The sequence below is a fragment of the Thermobia domestica genome, chromosome 16 (genome assembly GCF_964235325.1).
Source record: "Thermobia domestica chromosome 16, izTheDome1.hap1.1, whole genome shotgun sequence".
In the NCBI taxonomy this organism is placed as follows: domain Eukaryota; kingdom Metazoa; phylum Arthropoda; class Insecta; order Zygentoma; family Lepismatidae; genus Thermobia; species Thermobia domestica.
Window position 1 is genome coordinate 36925489 of NC_137469.1, and position 18418 is coordinate 36943906.

General features: G+C 36.3%; 1 protein-coding gene across 2 annotated transcripts in view; it reads right to left on the reverse strand.

The window, feature by feature from the left end:
* The window catches only part of gwl (serine/threonine-protein kinase greatwall), a 67056-nt gene that overhangs the window by 4998 nt on the left and 43640 nt on the right, over positions 1-18418 (reverse strand). Inside the window, exons 10-13 of one of the 2 annotated variants that reach the window (XM_081742316.1) lie at positions 18087-18249; positions 14842-14955; positions 13132-13344; positions 4696-4755 (exon numbers count right to left, since the gene is read on the reverse strand). In XM_081742316.1, coding sequence (XP_081598442.1) covers positions 4709-4755; positions 13132-13344; positions 14842-14955; positions 18087-18249 — 537 coding nt within the window. In that variant the 3' untranslated portion in view covers positions 4696-4708. Of the gene's footprint in view, positions 1-4608; positions 4756-13131; positions 13345-14841; positions 14956-18086; positions 18250-18418 lie in introns of those variants that run through there. The other variant, XM_081742315.1, reaches the window with a different exon arrangement.

The window sequence follows — 18418 nt, forward strand, 5'->3', positions numbered from 1 at the left end:
CAAGAAGAAAACACTGATCATACATGAATCAGAAACTCCAACCGGAAGTAGGCCCAAATCTTGCAAACGGTGCGAGATATTGAAAAAATAATCAAAAAAATCTTCCCTTTATGGTACCCCTTGCCGATTTTTATCAAGACGTCTTTCACTTGTGTGTAAAGGAACATGTACAGATCATGTGAGGAATGACAAGGAGATTCATGCTCATATGTAAATGATGTGCTGTGTAGAGAGCGCAGATTCAGCTAGTAAAATGAAACATAATCTTAACTTAAGTCCCGCGAGTTATGCCATTTAGGCTAAGGGAGACGAATGATTAAAGGAAGTGAATGATTATGAAAAAATGGTAGAATGAGAATGTGGGGGGAAGCGGGAGAACCTTGAAAAACTCCACAGAGACGATATTGTTCACTACAAACTTTCTTGACCTGAGATCGAACCAGGGACCCCTAGCACCAAAAGTGAGCGCTCTATTATTAAGCCAACTTGTCCCCTCTGCCAGATCAGAATTCTTTTATAATACTTCTTATTAACATTATACGATCGAAAGCACAACCATCTAAATGAAGCATAGTACTAGTTACTACAGTGTTTCTATCTTTAGAAACACAACAGCGTACACTAATTTTCGAAGACTCTTGGCTTTCTTGGTTCAACATGGCAATAAAAGATGAAGTTAAATAAAGGATAAATAAAGGTAACAGTACAAACAATAGATATTACTTTTATTTAAACTTTGTCATCGGTGAAGTCTAGAGCTTACGAAAATGAGACAATGCTGTTAATTATGATTCAAAGGAGAGAAAGGCTCTAATGTTAAGCACCTTGTTTTATTCCTTCTCGATATCTTCAAATGCAAAGAATTTAAGTTTCTAAAAAGAAAAGTCACTGATGGAAACCGTACACTATCACAGCATAAACCACATAATACATAAGAAATTTATTGCCATATTAGACCCTGAATTTCGTTTCTTTCATGATCCTTTTCTTAATATATATATATTAAGAAAATCCCGAATCCTATATTTCATTGCAATTGTTTTCTGTTTTAAAATTAGAATGAAAAATAAGCATAATGATTTACCACGGGGAAAAATCAGTGATCGAGCTTTCTTCTCTGTAAGGAGATCAGTAATCACATAAAAATACCACGGTATGTTATATTTGCAAATAATAATAATAATAATAATAATAATATATATATATATATATATATATATATATATATATATATATATATATGTTCATTTCTTAACCTTTCCTTTGTAGTTTACTTTTGTAAGTATAAGTTCAAAAATAACTAATCTACGTTAAAATAATCAAATTTTAATACTCGAGGTGTGTTCAAAAAATATTGAACCTTTGGTTAATAAAAATACATTTATTGATTTGGAAATCCGAAAAACTCATCTCATTCAAAGTAGTTTCCTTGGTAATGCACACACTATCCCCAGCGCTTCCGCCATTGTTGGAAACACTTCCGGAACGCAGATTTTGGATTGGTGAGCAATCATGCCGTCGCATTCCGCATGATGTCTTCTCTTGATTCAAATAGGGTTCCTTTTAGTGGCATTTTCAGCTTCGGAAATAACCAAAAGTCAACGTAGCCATGTCGGGTGAGTAGTGAGCCTGATGACACACAGGAATGTTGTGTTTGGCAATGAAAACCTAAATCAAATTCCGCGGACACTCTCCTCATGCCCAAATTCTCGTTCAAAATTCAATCGATCCAATTGAATGGTTTCCGCTGGGTGTCGCAAAGCTTTTGGCAAAATTTGATGCAATATCGTTGCTCAAGTTTTTCTGTCATTTTACCGAAAAAAAAAAAAAATCAGACGACCGCTCATCACTGCACACCTTCATTCGTTGACTGACTGCAAGCGACTGACGCCTTCTGCGGGCGGGATAAATTCACGACTGTGCACGAGTGTCCCGTCTACATCTACACTGGAGAGTCTCCCGCGCTTCATTGGTTTACGCGGGAAAAAATAAGGTTTGATACTTTTGAACACATCTCGTATATAAAAGATACATTGATAAATACAAAAGAAGAAATACTGATTGGCTGATCAATGCCTAGACCAAAGTGCTTAAGCTACAAGCTTGAAATTTGGACGGTACATAGGATTTGTTACGTAAGATATCACTACAGAAAGATTTTTGGAAATTCAATGTGGAATGAGGGATCTTTGCAGCTGTTATAATAAGAACTCCTTAGAGTACGTTTGTTTTATCTTGACATACTTTCTGCCAGTGCACTTTGTTGATCTTTAAAGTATTTTCTGCTAGCATGTACGTGAACCTTTTAATCCGACAGATGTCTTGTTGGTTTTGGCATGTAGGTGACGTTAGTTATCAGCCAGCTTATCAAATGAAGCGTTTAGTTGCTACACGTGAACAAGTGTGTTACAGTGATTTGTGAGTGGTGTGTTTCTAGTGTGTCGTGCTGCAATTATTTATTGCCGCAAAATGGAAGTTATTTTTTACCACATATTCGTGGATTTTCTCGTAGTCCTAGCTATTACGAGGGTCATTCGGAAAGTAAAGAACGTTTTGCGCTAGCGCGTGCGCGTGTTCCCCCACCCCCGCTGCCGCTGGGTTATTGACCTGGGCATGCTTTAGCCTCAGTCTGGCACCAGCTGCGATTCGCTACGGTCCGTCATTGCTTCGCTGTGCGACAGTAAAATGTGCGATACAATTACTGATCCCGCCAAGTGTGAGGTTCGTAGTGTGATAAGATTTTTGAATGCACGAAAAGTGCGTCCGATAGAAATTTATAGACAAATCACTGAGGTGTATGGAAATGTAATGAATGAAGCATCAGTTCGTAAGTGGTGCATTATGTTTAATGACGGACGGACGAATGTGCACGATGAGGAACGCTCGGGCCGGCCTTCTGTTGTGACTGACGAACTCAAAGGAAGAATTGAGCGGAAAATTCAAGAGGATAGGCGATTCACTATTGATGGGCTGCACGAATTCTTTCCTGAAATTTCAAGAACTTAAGGAAGCTGTTAGTGATTGGTTCAACAGTTTAGCGGCAACTGTGTATGCCGAAGGCATAGAAAAACTTGTACCACGGTATGACAAGTGTTTAAATTTACACGGCGACTATGTCGAAAAGTAACTTAAGTATCACATAGTATGTAACACAAATTTCGCCTTTGTATATCAGTTATTAAAGTGTTTATACAAAAACGTTCTTTACTTTCCGAATTACTCTCGTATATTAGATGGTACACTGAAACAAGGTAAACCATTGCATGGTGATTGTCGGTGTGCATAACTTTCTCAAGAAGGAGTTTGATGCTCCTCGAAATAATTACATTTTTATCGGTAAGTCGTGAGTTGTGTCACGGATAGATGAAAGGACATTGCATAAGGTGCTTACGAAGAAAGACAAGGCTGAAGAACATAATTCGCCATTCAGAACTTTGGGGAAACGGTGAATGAATTGGAAAAAATATATTGTAGATGATTTTGATAAAAATGACATTAGACGAACAGTTTCCGAAGTGTAAATGGAGGGAGATATTCCAAGTATGGCACGTATTAAGCTTCTAATTAGGTTCTCTAGTTTGCTGTGGAACTTCAAGCAAATAATGAAACAGTTGGAATTTGTATACAGAAAAAACGATTCCAGAAGAAAACTGATCATAGAGAGACGGGATTTTATCGTTGATAGGAATGAGTTCCCAAGAACCATGAAACGCGTAAGAACAAGTGGCCTATTGTTTACCAGAATGAAACTTCGATTAATGCACACCATACGAAAATAAAGTCTGGGTTCCCAAAGAGGGGTCAGTTTCTTTGAAGCTTCCTCCAGGTAGAGGTGAAATAATAATTGTCGTCCGTGCAAGAATGTCAACAAACAAGCTTTCAATATTCTGGACAAGATCGCTGAAAGATATTGTGAAGAAATGGACGGGTTATTTTAAATTGTTATTTTAAAAAATGTAATTCGCCGAATCTTCTTTGACTAAACAAGATTTGAACACCTACATCTTAACAGAAACTGAGTAGTCTTTACAACTACCTATAATCAAAACCTACAATATTTACCCAATTGTAAGCAGACTTTTTTCTTTCTTCCTTTGGATCATAAAAATACCCCTCTACTTAGAATCGGTATCGTTAACACGGCCAGTACCGTAGATGATACCCTTTATTGAAGCAACAGGAAAAAATTCCAAAAAATTATCGTCACAACTAAGTTTTTGCCATCGTGTAGACTCAACATCGCCAAGCCTTAATCATCTCCTAAAGTTGTCTACTTTTAAACACTTTCTACCTACCTTACAATACTAAGGAAAACTAACTACAAGACGGCTTCGGTTTGCTTTTACCCCTCCTCGACCAATAATACCAAGTGGACATCTTGGAAGAAAATCAGTCGGTTATTAACATCAAATTTCAAAGAATTATTTAGGTACAGTATTTTAGTTTATGCAGACTTCAACCTAGCTGAAAATACTGTATGCTTGACAATACATCGAGATATGTACACAAAATATTTAAGGTGAAGTTAATGCCTTAAATGTAGAACGTCAATTGTATGCGGAATAAGAGTGTTTGGTAGAAGGAAATTCAGTAAGAAAAAAAAAAGCATTCTCACCACTTCCCTGACTAGAAGCTAGAATTTTATTTCACAAAAATAATTACATCTCATAATGTAATTTGTTTCTTCTTACTTACATGATAAACTATGCTACACTTCAAAATTTGATACTTTAAGATGTTGCATTGTATTTCGAGCTGAAAGAAAGAAAAAAAAAACGAAAATATTAAATTAACAAATTATAGCATGAACAAATGAACAATTGATCACAATTAAGTAGTTAAATTATGTGGCTTATAAGACATTTCTATAAAGTATTTCTGTTCAAAACTTTTGATAGAAAGTGAGGATTTAAAAGCTTATCGGTTGATTATTAATTAATTCACTTTGTGTGTGCGTTTTGGAGCGTTAATGGAGACATTAACAGCAAAACTCTTATTCTCTTACAAGAACAAACAGTGACCATTACAGTAATGAAATAAAGTTCTGCCTGATTAAATTTTAAAAAAACACTAAGACCATAAATTAAATAAGAACAGAAAAATACGAAAGTAAAATAATAATTTAAGTAGCAAAATAGATAAAAAAAATTTTAAAAAAACGAATTCACGTTAAAACGTAAAATGAGAATAAAGAAAAATACACTAGACAAGCACCAAATAAAACAAACAACGTCTTTGTAAAAAGTGTTTCCAACTATTTCATGAAAAGAATATCAAACTACAACAGTAAAACGATTTCATTGTTTAACTTCGAGCAAAGTGAAGCTCATATCTTCCCATTTCCATACTACAGTAATTCTGAACACTGATGCCCGGTTGCACCAACCGAGGATTAATCAGTGGCTAGGGATTAAACTATGGTTAATCATCGGAGTGAGGATAATGTGTTGCACCAACACTGATCTCAAGATTATATCGCCAAATCGTCGGATTAAGACTAGCCATAGAAAACGGGAAATTAATCCTTGATAATGTCGTGATCAGCAGTGAGTAGAGTGAATATGCTTGCAAAAGATTTGGATGTTTCAGATGAATCTAAAGTGCTCGAAGAGAGAGAATATGCTATCCGATCTAGAAGAATAATGAGAAACAGGCAAAATCCTTTTGAGTATTTCAACAATTATTAATTTTGTATTCGTTTTCGCTTGTCGAAGTATTCTGTTTTGGACATTTTACAGCGTTTTGTTGCACGATTGCTTGCAGGAGATTATATCAATAATTTTGGAGATGTTTATGTGGTTATGTGGATATAAATAGTGTTACTGTGCTTATTTTAATTGTTTCTAAAGCAAGAAAGAGTGATATTTGTATCAATAAAAATCTGTCATTACTACAATGGACCGATTAAAGTAGCGTACTTGCACTAATTCATTATATTATTTATTTTATTAATCGACTTATTTACTATAGTTTGTGAATTGAAGTAGTTTAGTTTTTAGTGGCCACCTAGTAGATATGGACATAGCAGGTTAAATCTATCTCACATTTAAGGTGTTGATCTTTATAAGATTCGACGTCGCTGCAAGATACTCTCTTGGGGTCAATTATATTTTATGGCATACGCTCTTCCATTCGTTCATTTAACAGGCCTATTGGCATTTTAAATCTTTACAATTTTGCTTTATTAGGGTTTAATATGCCCTTGTATATTAAATACTGCAGCAATAAGTTTAAAAAGAAAAATAATAAACCGAAGCAGAAAATCGGAACAGTTAACTTTGTATGCCATAAACTACAATTGCTCCCATCCTTACATTATATTTGCTAGCATGTTCTGCAAATTTGACAATAAAAACTACTGATTGCTGCTATAGTGTTTTTATCAATAAGTCATGCAGTAACCACCGTAAGTAATAACTTGATGTGTATAGATTAAAAAAAAAAAAAAAAAAGTAAGCAAAGTTTCATTAGAATCACCGATGCATATTTTTCTGTATGGATCCACAGATTTGTAAAATTTACAGAACAAATTTGTAATAATATTTTAATATAGGACATACTAGTGACTTACTAATCGAAATATATTGTCTTCTTACCTGTGAGATACGTAGCTACGTAAAAATACATTAATGAAAGTTGAACCTGTTATGCACGAATTCCCCTACAAGGTAGCAAGTAACTATAGTATGTGAAGTGAAGAGAAGTATCTGAAGTCAATGTGCTTACTCATAACGCGCAACTTTACAATTGTCTGAGAGTTAAGAGATCCACATAATTGTGAAATTTACGTTAGAATGTGTTATGTTACTTTGGGCGTTTGTGCTGTATCGCCGGACTACATGAAAATCGCAAAACATAGACTACATTTCGTTCGATTGATTAGATAACATTATATTAGGTTAGATTAGGTTGAGTTACAAGTTAATTACCTTGAAAACAAAGGTGTGTAAAGTTTTATGACCTAGAATAGAAAATCACTATATGCGTATATATATGGCACAAAAGCTACAGTGCAAAAACATAAACCAACCCTGTGCTAGGTGGTCACTAAAAAGTACAAGTGCTATCTAACCGAGTCAGGGCAGGGCGAAGCTATTAGAGCAGCACAATACCGCGGGGGTGCGTCCACAGGGGGCAGACGCGTCAGAGATAGTGTGTACGCATGTAAGCGCGGGTAGTTAAACAGGGTTTCGGTAACGATATTAATTTCAATAACACTTGTTATAGTTTCATACTAATAACTATCCACTATCTTTCTGCACTATGTGTAGAAATACACCGCCGTAGTGGCTACCTAGCAGGTTAGGTTGGTTAAGTTACATTAGTTTAGGTTATAATTCGATAAAACTCAAACAAGAGGGTCAGAACCTTGACACATACGCGCCATTTCAACACTGCCTTTCCTGCCATTAAATCATAAAATGTCTCGATAGTCTCTTCCGCCTCCATGTGCAATGCCGATTACATAAAAAAAAATAACCAATAACAACAGTGCGCTCCTACCCTAACTCGGTTAGATAATATTTATGCTTTTTAGTGACAATCTAACACAAGTTGGTTAAACTTTTGCACAATAGTTCTTATCGTGTGCATACATTGAAGCACCCCTAAAGTGAATCTGACCAAAGCCATAAAAGTCCACGACCCAAGAATGATTATTTAAAAACAAAAAGTCGATTTAATGGAACAACAGTATATACGCAAGAAATTTGGGCTTGGATCAGTACATAAATCTGCATCGCATCACCAATTGGTAACATTATGCAAACCCGACAGGGAATTACTAAAATAAACATTGCTAATTAAAAAGGTCATATTTCCGTTACACTAGTGCTACGTACTTTCTGGAAAGAAGCATAGCCAACTGGCGACGCAAATGTAAACTTAAACTTTTTTTCTCAGCGGAACTGGTGCGGCGATGCAATTGTAAATCTATATCAAAATTAGGGTTTTAAATAAGTTGTCCATGAGTCGTGGGGGGGGGGGGAGATTTCTTGGTGATGTCATGGTGAGACGCAGCAAAAGCTAACCTAACCTAACATTACCTACTCTACTCTACATTTCAAAATTGGTAAAATATTGAATGTAAGGTAACCCAACATAACGTAACCTAACTTACTCTAACCTACATTTGGAGCGCTTACCTCTTGTGCGTGGGGTCCCTGGTTGGATTGCCGGCCAAGTGAATTTGTTTTGGACAATATCGTATCTGTGGGTTTTCTGAGGGTACTCTCGTTTCCTCCCACATTCTCATTCCACCAATTATTCACTTCCTTTAATCATCGTCTCCCTTACCCTAAATGGCATAATCGTGGGACGTTAAAAATTTCATTTTCTACCCTATATTTAAAAATAATGGTTAAACATTGAACTTAACATAACCTATCCTACTCTACCCTACCCTACCCTACATTTGAAACTAATGGCAAAGCATGTACACTACTCTATCCTGCGATACCGTACGCTACCCAAATATTCTCTACTCTTCTCTGTCCTACCCGATAGTTGAGTGCAAAAACCGAAAGTTGTATTTAAGAGGAGACAGTATTTGTGTGAAGCTTAGCGTAGTTTGTAGTCAAACATTATTTAAGAAAAAGGGACTACCCATCCTTACTTGGAAATATCGCTTAACAGGCGAATAAAGAAGTATGAGCTGTTAGAACAGAGATTCCCCCTTTTAAAGGAGACCGTAGACGCACACACTTGTATGACCAACTTTCATGAAAGATTTGTTTCATCTTGCATGTTGGAAGAAGTTTTTGCCCACACACGTACCAACTTGCTGTTCAACTTACTAGAGGAATAATCGAAGGAAAGAGCCACATGATTTCTTCCGCTATCGTGATTGGCGGACGTAAATATAAAACAACCAACATGAACGAGCACATACACGGCAAACATGCACGAAGAACGGCAGAACCATCATGCATATTTACAGAAGATTTTGAACACTCTCAACATGCATGAACGAGGCCATACACGATCAACTTGCCTGTGGTTTTATCATTTTTCATGTGTGTTGGAAGGTTTCTTCATGCATGTGTCTGCGTTTATGGATCCCTGATATACATATTTGGACCCGATATATATATATTTGACTTGGTTTGGAATTTGGCATTCTTTTCAGCAGCGAGGCTAAACGAGACAGGTCCTACAGCTTAACGTAAGGTACGAACTACATGAGCTCCCGCCGGCGGATCTCCCACGCCATCCCGTTTATATATATATATATATATATATATATATATATATATATATATATATATATATATATAAACTATGCGTTCCTATATATTTTTTGAAATATCAGAAAAAGGCTTCCTTTTCAGTATTTGATATAGCTTTTTTTTTTAAATATGTTTGTCCACCAGCATTAAAACATATTTGCGTTCACGAGGAATCAACTTCGCCCGCTTTCTTCCCATATCTAGTACGAAAAGATATCACATGCTACGCGAATCAGTTTTCAGTTGTTACTGCACTGTTTTAGCCAATCAAACGTATGATATGGTATGACGTCATATCACAAACGTCATAGTTTTATACAGCTTTCAATTATTCGTAGATAAGTTAATCCTTTCTCACAAACTATTGGTGCAACGATGTAAGATTCTTATCCAAAGATAAAAATAATCAATGGATTATCTTATCCGATCTTAATCTTCGGTTGGTGCAACCGGACATGAAAGTAGTTTTGTAGCTCTAGTCCAGAAAAAAAGCTTTAAGATACCTATTACTTCAAAACATGATTATTGATATCTGTTAATGCATTATTAACAAGTCTATTAATTTCAGTATTTTCAAGGATGCTCAAAATCTATTAAGTAAGTTTATCAGAAAAGATAATATTGAAGTGACGAAGGCCTACTTTTCACTACTGTAAGCTGCTTCACCAAAAAATTATCCTGTTTTCAATAAAACGTTATTTTCTATCTTCTGTAACTGCTTCAAAATATTGTTTAGGATAAATTACATCTGAACTAACTGAAATTCTTTAGATTGTATATAATAACTTTCACATTAAATTTTTCACTCGCACCTCCACGTTCTCTGAAGGAAAATATAGCATATAATCAGCTGCAATATTAAAAAAAAATAAATAAATAACTACTCAGTTTTCTTCTTACTATTTTTTTTTCTCACATGCTCCTTATTTCTTACATAATTCATTAACAAGATATCTTAGATGTGTTTATCTTTTGTAAAAAAACCTTAATTTATAACTTGAAAGATAATCGACGTAACTGAGTTTATAATATATTTACAGGTTTTGAATGATAGTGTCTTATACTGTACTTTCATGTCATTTAAACACGAATTTATTCTTTTTAGATGCTCCTAAATACCGTATTTGTGCGAATATAGGCCGCACCTAAACTTTTGACACGAGATTATAGAAAAAATTAAATCTCGAATATAGGCCGCAGTACTAAATTTACAAGAAAGCTCAATTAGACAGTACTTTGAGATACATCTCTCTCCCTCCTCTTCTTTAACTCCTGTATAACTAAGGGTGACTCACGAAGATGATCTTTGTAATAATGACTTTGAGAAAGATTCTGGATCGTCTAGCAAAATAAAGACGCTGAAGATACTGAGATGATAGGAAGTGATTGTGCTTGATTTGGATGGTTACAAACACGCTGACACAGTTTTGCGAAACAAAGTTCCTTTTCTTTTTTCAAGAATAGTTACTGTATATTGTAATATCCTATGTGATGTTGTAAACAAACAATTCCACGCATCAGTGTTCACAAACACCACCACGTGGTTTGGCAAGAGGGGTATACGGACAAAATCTCGCGGCCGAAACATCGCCGGCCAAAACCTCGCGGGACAAAATCTCGCCGGGCCAAAACCTCGCGTGGCCAAAACCTCGCAGGACAAAATCTCGCCGGGCCAAAACCTCGCGTGGCCAAAACCTCGCCGCCCAAAACCTCGCGTGGCCGAAACCTCGCCGCCCAAAATCTCGCGGGACAAAATCTCGCCGCCCAAAACCTCGCCGCGAATGAAACTTTTTTTTAAAATTTACCCAATGTGTTTCCTAATATGCAATTCCACATTACAAATAATAATAATAATAATAATAATAATAATAATAATAATAATAATAATAATATACAAAACATCATGTGCGTGGGCTTTCTCGGGTTATTCCCGTTTCCTCCCACTTTTTTTATTCGATCATTTTCTTCATCCTGCTCATCTACGTCTCCTTTAACCTATAGGACATAATCAAGGGACGTCATAAAAACTCATATATTGTTTCATATTTTCATAAATATTATTAGATTTTTGTTAAAATTTTAAGTTTTTGGATGTTCCAAAGTTCACGAAACTAACCTCGTTAGTTGTCTTTACTTTCCTTATGCAGACTTTCTTTCCCTATAACCAGTTTAAAAACATCCTGTCGCCCTACCTTCACATTGAAATCCTCTAATACAGAAATAGAATTTTCATATGGTATCGCGGGACTTGGTCAAATACCTGTGATACATCTTCTGAAACAGCGTCTTTTATACCGTCATCCTTATCATCTGTTGGAACATTTACACTTTGGTCAGGCGAGATTTTGGGTATGGCGGTATTTTGGGGCGCGAGGTTTTGGCCCGGCGAGATTTTGGCCCGCGAGGTTTTGGGTGGCGAGGTTTTGGCCAGGCGAGGTTTTGGCCCGCGACGTTTTGGGCGGCGAGGTTTTGGCCAGGCGGGGTTTTGGCCCGGCGAGATTTTGTCCCGCGAGGTTTTGGGCGGCGAGGTTTTGGCCAGGCGAGGTTTCGGCCTGGCGAGATTTTGGGCCGCGAGGTTTTGGGAGGCGAGGTTTTGGCCAGGCGAGGTTGTCGCCGCGAGGTTTTGTACCCAAACCGGCAAGAGGATCTCCCACCAGATGGATCTACAGTCGCATGCAGACGACGGCTTCTGGTCCCTCCCACGGAGCAGAAAACGACATCGGAGCAGTAGCGCCACCGCCACCCAAAGGACTCTATAAATTGGATGGACAAAGGCTATTCAGTACCAGTTTTCTGGTGACCCTCCTCTAGTCTGCTACGGGACTACGCCTATCCTATCTCCTGGCTTAGCTTGCTACGGGGCTCTGTCTGGGAATCCTAACCTTAGCCTGCTACGGGGCTCTGTTGGCCACTTAACCCGCCTCTGCTTGCTACGGAGCATTGGTTCCTTAATTCCACTCCTCAGCCTGTTACGGGGCTCTGTTGGAGATCCTGTCTGCGACCTTACGGTCAAAGACCACTTATAACTAACCTTTGATTCTAGAGAGATTAATTTGTATAGTATTTTGTGAAAATACTTTTATAGTGGAAGCTTTTATAATAAAACTGGTAGTGGGAGCCGATTCCGGACGCTCTTTTTATTAAATGCTCTACCCACCAAATTTATATGAGACAAAGTTTTACAATATAAATATTCCGTATATACTATATCTAGGTATATACTGTATAACGAAGATAAGTATTCCTGTTAATAAAAGTATTAAGTGTACAAATGATATCTGTGCCACTGTAAGGTGTTACCAGAACCCAATGAAGGTGGCAATTTTTGCGAACAAGATATGTTTTTTCTGCTATTTTCTTATTGTCTTAGATGCCTTACGAAAGTAACTGCAGTAACTTGTAATGGTATTCATTTCAACCCAAATCTCGATTATAGGCTACAACATGACTTTTCAAGCCAAAATGTAGGAAAAAAAAGTGCGGCCTATGTTCACATAAATACGGTAATTCATCGCTTTTTCCACTTTTAAAAATATACTATTATTTACAGAACCCTTTGATTAAAACATTTTACAATATTGTTGTTCACTGGCTCTTTTAAAACTTATTAAGAACGAAGTCATTCAAATTATTTACACTCTGCCATCGTATTTTGCGTGTTTACTTCTTAGCAAATCGCAAATCATAGTTGCCAGTTAATAATTGGAAGTTATTTTACCTTTGATGAGTTTTGACTGTAGTTTGTAATGGAACATGGAGGTGTTAGTGAAACATCAAGATAAATGTTCTTCAAGTTCTTTAGCCATTATTACTTTAAACTCTCACACTCAATTTCCATTTTCCCTTCACTTTTCTTACCTTGTAAACTAAATAATAACCTGAGTAAGATATTTGGGACACTAACCTTGAAAATAAAATGTATCTCTTTCATCATCAGGCCGTGGAACGAATGGTGCGGTTTGATTTAATAAATTACTCCAATCAATTTTTGAGTAAAAAGGCATTTGTTTAATCGTTTCCGCTGCAGGACGCTTCGTTGGATCTAAAGTAAGAAGGCTGTTAATGACATTTTGAGCTGCTTCACTCAAAGCTTCATCATCTTCTGGCCATTCAATATCTAAATAGAATAGAACAATACTAACTTTGTCACAATTCGTATAAATATGGTATAACAACGCATAAAAATTAATAACCGAAAAAAAAAATGCAACTACGGAAGATACGAAATGTACAGTCAAAATCTAAACAGTGTCTATGAAATAGGTATATGCATTCTCCCACCTACTCCTAGACAAAATAGTACATACTGTATCAGAGTACGGTACTTGTTTTTGGCATTCATCTATAACCTCCGATGGAAAATAAATTGCCAGAAAACAGTGAAAATATTATTACCCAACATTAAAGAGGTAAATAAAGAAAACTATAAGCTCCTTTGCTAAATACTTCATCAGATATACATGGAAGGCGTAGGAAGAAATAGAATAGATTCTATTTAAAGAAAAAAATCTGTAACTTAGGCCCCATCACGGCGAAATTAAAATATCACTAATTTGACAGTAATTATGTGGTATCTTCAAATAGATAAAAGATAATCAAAAAGTGGAACAAGAGCTCGCTACACAATATTATTTTACATGAGATACCATTATTACGACTCACTTATCTGCTTTCGATTTCCAGCCATTTAGAAAATCGGCATTTATTTTCGCGTTTCTAAATGGTTGCAAACAGAAAGCTACCAGGTGATTCGTGCCGTATCTCATACAAAATAATATTGTCTAGGGTGCTCTTGTTCCACATTTTGATTATCTTTTATCTATTTGAAGATATCATATAATTACTGTAAAATCAACGGTATTTTAATTTTGCAGTGATTAGACCTCTTAATGAGAATATATAAAAATTACTTCAGATTTCATATCTTTCTTTTAGTATTTACTAATTTCATTATTTTTTTAACATTTTTAATAGACGAAGAACATTACAATTTGCGATGAAATTTTAAAAATTTCACAAAATATTCCGTACAATATTTAATGATTTTGCAACGTTTTGTTGATTATACTTCGCTGATTCAAATATAAGACAACACTTATTAACGAACAATAGGTATGACAACACTGAACTGAAAAATACAAATGGCAGCCACTGTTGGCAGGTATTATCAGTATATTAACACTTCTTGTCTCAAAATGTGGTACTTACAGCTCTAGTATTACTCCTTGTATTCCAAAATAGAATAAATCTTTCCTTTTCCTTAAAATTAAGAAGAAAAGTATTTAAAATTAAGAAAGTTAAAAAATTGTATATTGAATGCTCTGGACGCCGGATAATGGATTCGTTCCTGCCTGAAGATATAGTCAGAAAAGTAAGAAGATGAAATATTGCATCAGGTTATAAAATATGTCTGTCATTATTCATTTGCGTAAAGTCAATGAATATACATATTTTAACTAAATAGTAACTTAAATTCTGAAAATACTGTCGACTTTGAAAATACTATTGCAATGTATATTGCAAATAGGAATAGGAGAAGCGAACATCTTTAACGAATAAATACATTTACTTTCTCCTGATACATTTTGAACACAAAATAAAAAGTTAAACTTACTTCTTTGCAAAATATTATTAAACACAGCTTCAGGTGTTTCATCATTGAAGGGTGGAATTCCAGTCATAAACTCATAGAGACATACTCCCAAAGCCCACCAGTCAACAGCAGGACCTAATTACAAAGATAAAAATATGAACATTACTTCGTAATACATTACCAAGTGATATTTCAACATAAACAAATAAATAATTTATCACAGTATTGCGAGCGGTGATAATGTTTACAAAGAAATGTAAGCATACGCAAAAGGCTAGTACTCACCGCAAAAGGAGCGAAATATTGTAAGTAACGCTTTCGGAAGACCCTGCTTTCATCTTCAGCTTAGTAATAATTCGAAAAGGATTTAAAACATGGGAAGAAATGTGGATAGGTGAAAAAAATTGTTAAAAGGATTTAAAATATGTAAAGCACAAGTCTTCGTCAAAAATATAGTCACTCACTCGTCACTTTTGCCTATCCACATTTCTCCCCCATGTTTTAAATCCTTTTCGAATTGTGCTAAGCTGAAGATGGAAGCAGGGTCTTCCGAAAGCCCCACTTAGAATATTTTGTTCTTTTTGCGGCGAATACTAGCCTTTTGCTTACATTTCTTTGTATATAAATAATTTCTTTTTTTAAAAAAAAAATCGTAGTGAGATCTCAATTATTGCGTTGCTGGAAAAGTCATGACGTATTTTTTTCTCCTGTTTTTGAAATGTAATTTATTTAAGTAAAGAACAAAGATCAATTAATGATATAGTGTCCTTTCGCTCGATAACCTATTGTGATTTTTGAGTGAGCTTCATTAATTCCTCGTTCATGGAAAGACCTGTTTTTAACGGTAAAAAAAAGTCAAAGTACTAATTTACAGCCTCATCAGAACTGAAAGTTATATCACGGAGAGTTTTCAAAAGAGTGAAATGTGTGCAAGTCTCAAGATGCACAGTCAGGCGAGTATGGTAGGTGAGGTAACAAATCAAATTCAATTTCCAATAATTTTTGACATATGATCAAACATGGGTGTGGTCCGCGTTGTCATGATGGAACACAACTTCTTTATGAATAACAAACTCTGAACGTTTCTGGATAATGGATTTGTTTAACCTGTTCAATTGCCAATTAGGCAATAGACAACTAGATCGATAATCTCGGTCGAGTTCGTTAATGGCGTGAATCCGTTAACATCTTAAGGAGTAACGGTGATTTTAACGGTAGCTACCCATATCCCATTTTCTACTATTGAAACAGAGATAGTAGAAGTTACACATCGTGCCGTAAGATGGCAGAAAACAGCCTCCAACGGTTCACATGTACTGGATGAAATTGAAACTTCAAGTGCATGATCCTTTTTACTGTCTATCAGGGTTAATCCTCCCTTACGTTGCATTATCTCCCATTATTCTTTAATTGATTCAGTATCACTCCACACAAAACAAATCACTCCTTCATGTGGTATACACGTGAAACTGCTACTTGCTCTTTATTTCCTCCCTACTTCCCCTCATTACCTAATAAAGCACTTAAACTTTACTTTCTTCTAGTGCGTGTGATTATGTTTCACTATTTTCTGTGAAATTCATACCAGGAAGTTAAACAAAGTACGGGGTAGTTGCACTAGTGTGTGTTTAAAAGTGGGCGAACATAAAACCTTGATTAACAGTCTCCAAACATGGCCAAAGACGTGTTACACCAGTCCTAATGTGATTTATTCTATCGTTTCGGACACACCCGTGATGTTACAAGGGACTGCAATGAACGAGTAGAAGTCACCAGAATGCTGAAAAAGTTACTGATGATTTGTGCCAGGCATCCTAATTCTGCCATCAAGACAGCTGGTCAGTACTATGTGAACACTGTAAAAGCGATACGATGTGAAATGCTGTAGTGCAACGGAGATTATAAGGTTCAACTGATAAGGAAACACAATGTCCCGACTGCCGTCGAACACCACAATTCACCAATAATTGCATGAAAAAGTGACAAAAGATCCAGGCACAGTAATCCGAGCTCTAGCGCGGAAAATGAGTGTTGAATGTATACCATGAAGATGACTGTGAATGAGGACCACCGCTTTCTTTCAGTTTAACTTTTCACGTTATGCGCTTTAGGCTAAGAGAGACAATGATTAAAGCAAGTGAATGATGATGCAAGAATTGGTGCAATGAGAAAGTAGGAGAAAACGGGAGTACTGCGTGAAAACCCACGGACAGAATATTTTCCATTACAAACTTAATTGGTTGGGATCGTACCAGGGAACTCACACACCATAGCCAAGCGTTCTACCACTGAGTCACCGTTACTCCCCTCCCCCTCCTTTCCTCTTTATTTCTACAAGAGATATTAAGGCTACTTGAGCAACAAGACTGATGAAGTCAAAGAAACTTTTTTAAAGCCAAATACCCATTGAACCTGAAAGATATATTTTTTTTTAAACCTTTTTGTCAGGACCAGGTACGTACCTCCCAGAACAACAGATGGCTCATCTGACATTCCTCGCATCATGTACACTAAATTTACCCGAAATATGATATGTTTGGATGTGGTTCCGGTGGAGTGATGCGATGCCACCACACACCTTTGAACAGGGTTTGAAGCCCAATTTGAATGCCTATGTGGAATTGTTGAACACCGTGGTCAAGCCCTGGGTGGCTTCTGAAAACCTACGAGTGGTAGTAAGATTTAGCTTTCTTCCATACCGCTGGAAGATTCGCAACTGATTGTCATGGAATATTTATCATTTCACCAGCCTAATGTGCAATCCCCTAATTCCCCATTATAGTCAATATATTATTATATGCTGAGTCTGGTTGAGCAGTAACCAACCACACTACCTGTAACAACAAAAACTCAGCTGACCAACAGGATTCAGGTGGCGTTTGAGGTAGACCGTGCGTGCTGCACGGAGCCGCCTCGGGACAATTCTGGATGTTGAAAGTGTTTTGAGTGATTTACATTTTCATTGCTATCATCTTTATGTCTTTTTGACACGTTTCCAATATTTCGTTTTGACTGAGATATGTTGTTGTTTTTCACCAGCAACTGTTCAAATTAGCCCGAACCGGTATCGCATTGTAGTTACCCACACAAAATCATAGAAATGTGATCCGATGCAAGTAAAAATTGGATAGCAAAATAAGATGTACCTGCGACCATGATTTGTAACTACCCTAACTGTGCGATAGAAAACAATTGCAGGAATAGTGACGGATGCCTTCCTTTGACAATAGGTCTGCATCTGTAAACTCTCGAAAGTAAATACTTACCATGGCCTTGTTTCAGGAGCAGCTCTGGAGCTAAATAATCTGGTGTTCCCAATATTCGATTATCACTTGCTTCTGGTATTCTACCTCTTCGCACAGACTTGGGCGTACGATATGGCGTACATCCTGGTGTTCGTGGAGGATGAATTGGACTCAAGGCTTCTCGCTAAAAATAAATAAATAAAACTACAACGTAAGTTACATATTTTATAAGTAAAAATCTATACAGTAAATGTAAAGAATAGATAATGAATTTAGAGAGCAACATAGAAGTATATGTCTTCCCTGACTTAGTATTATTTCGTTTAGGTAGTTTATTAGAATTGTTCGAATTT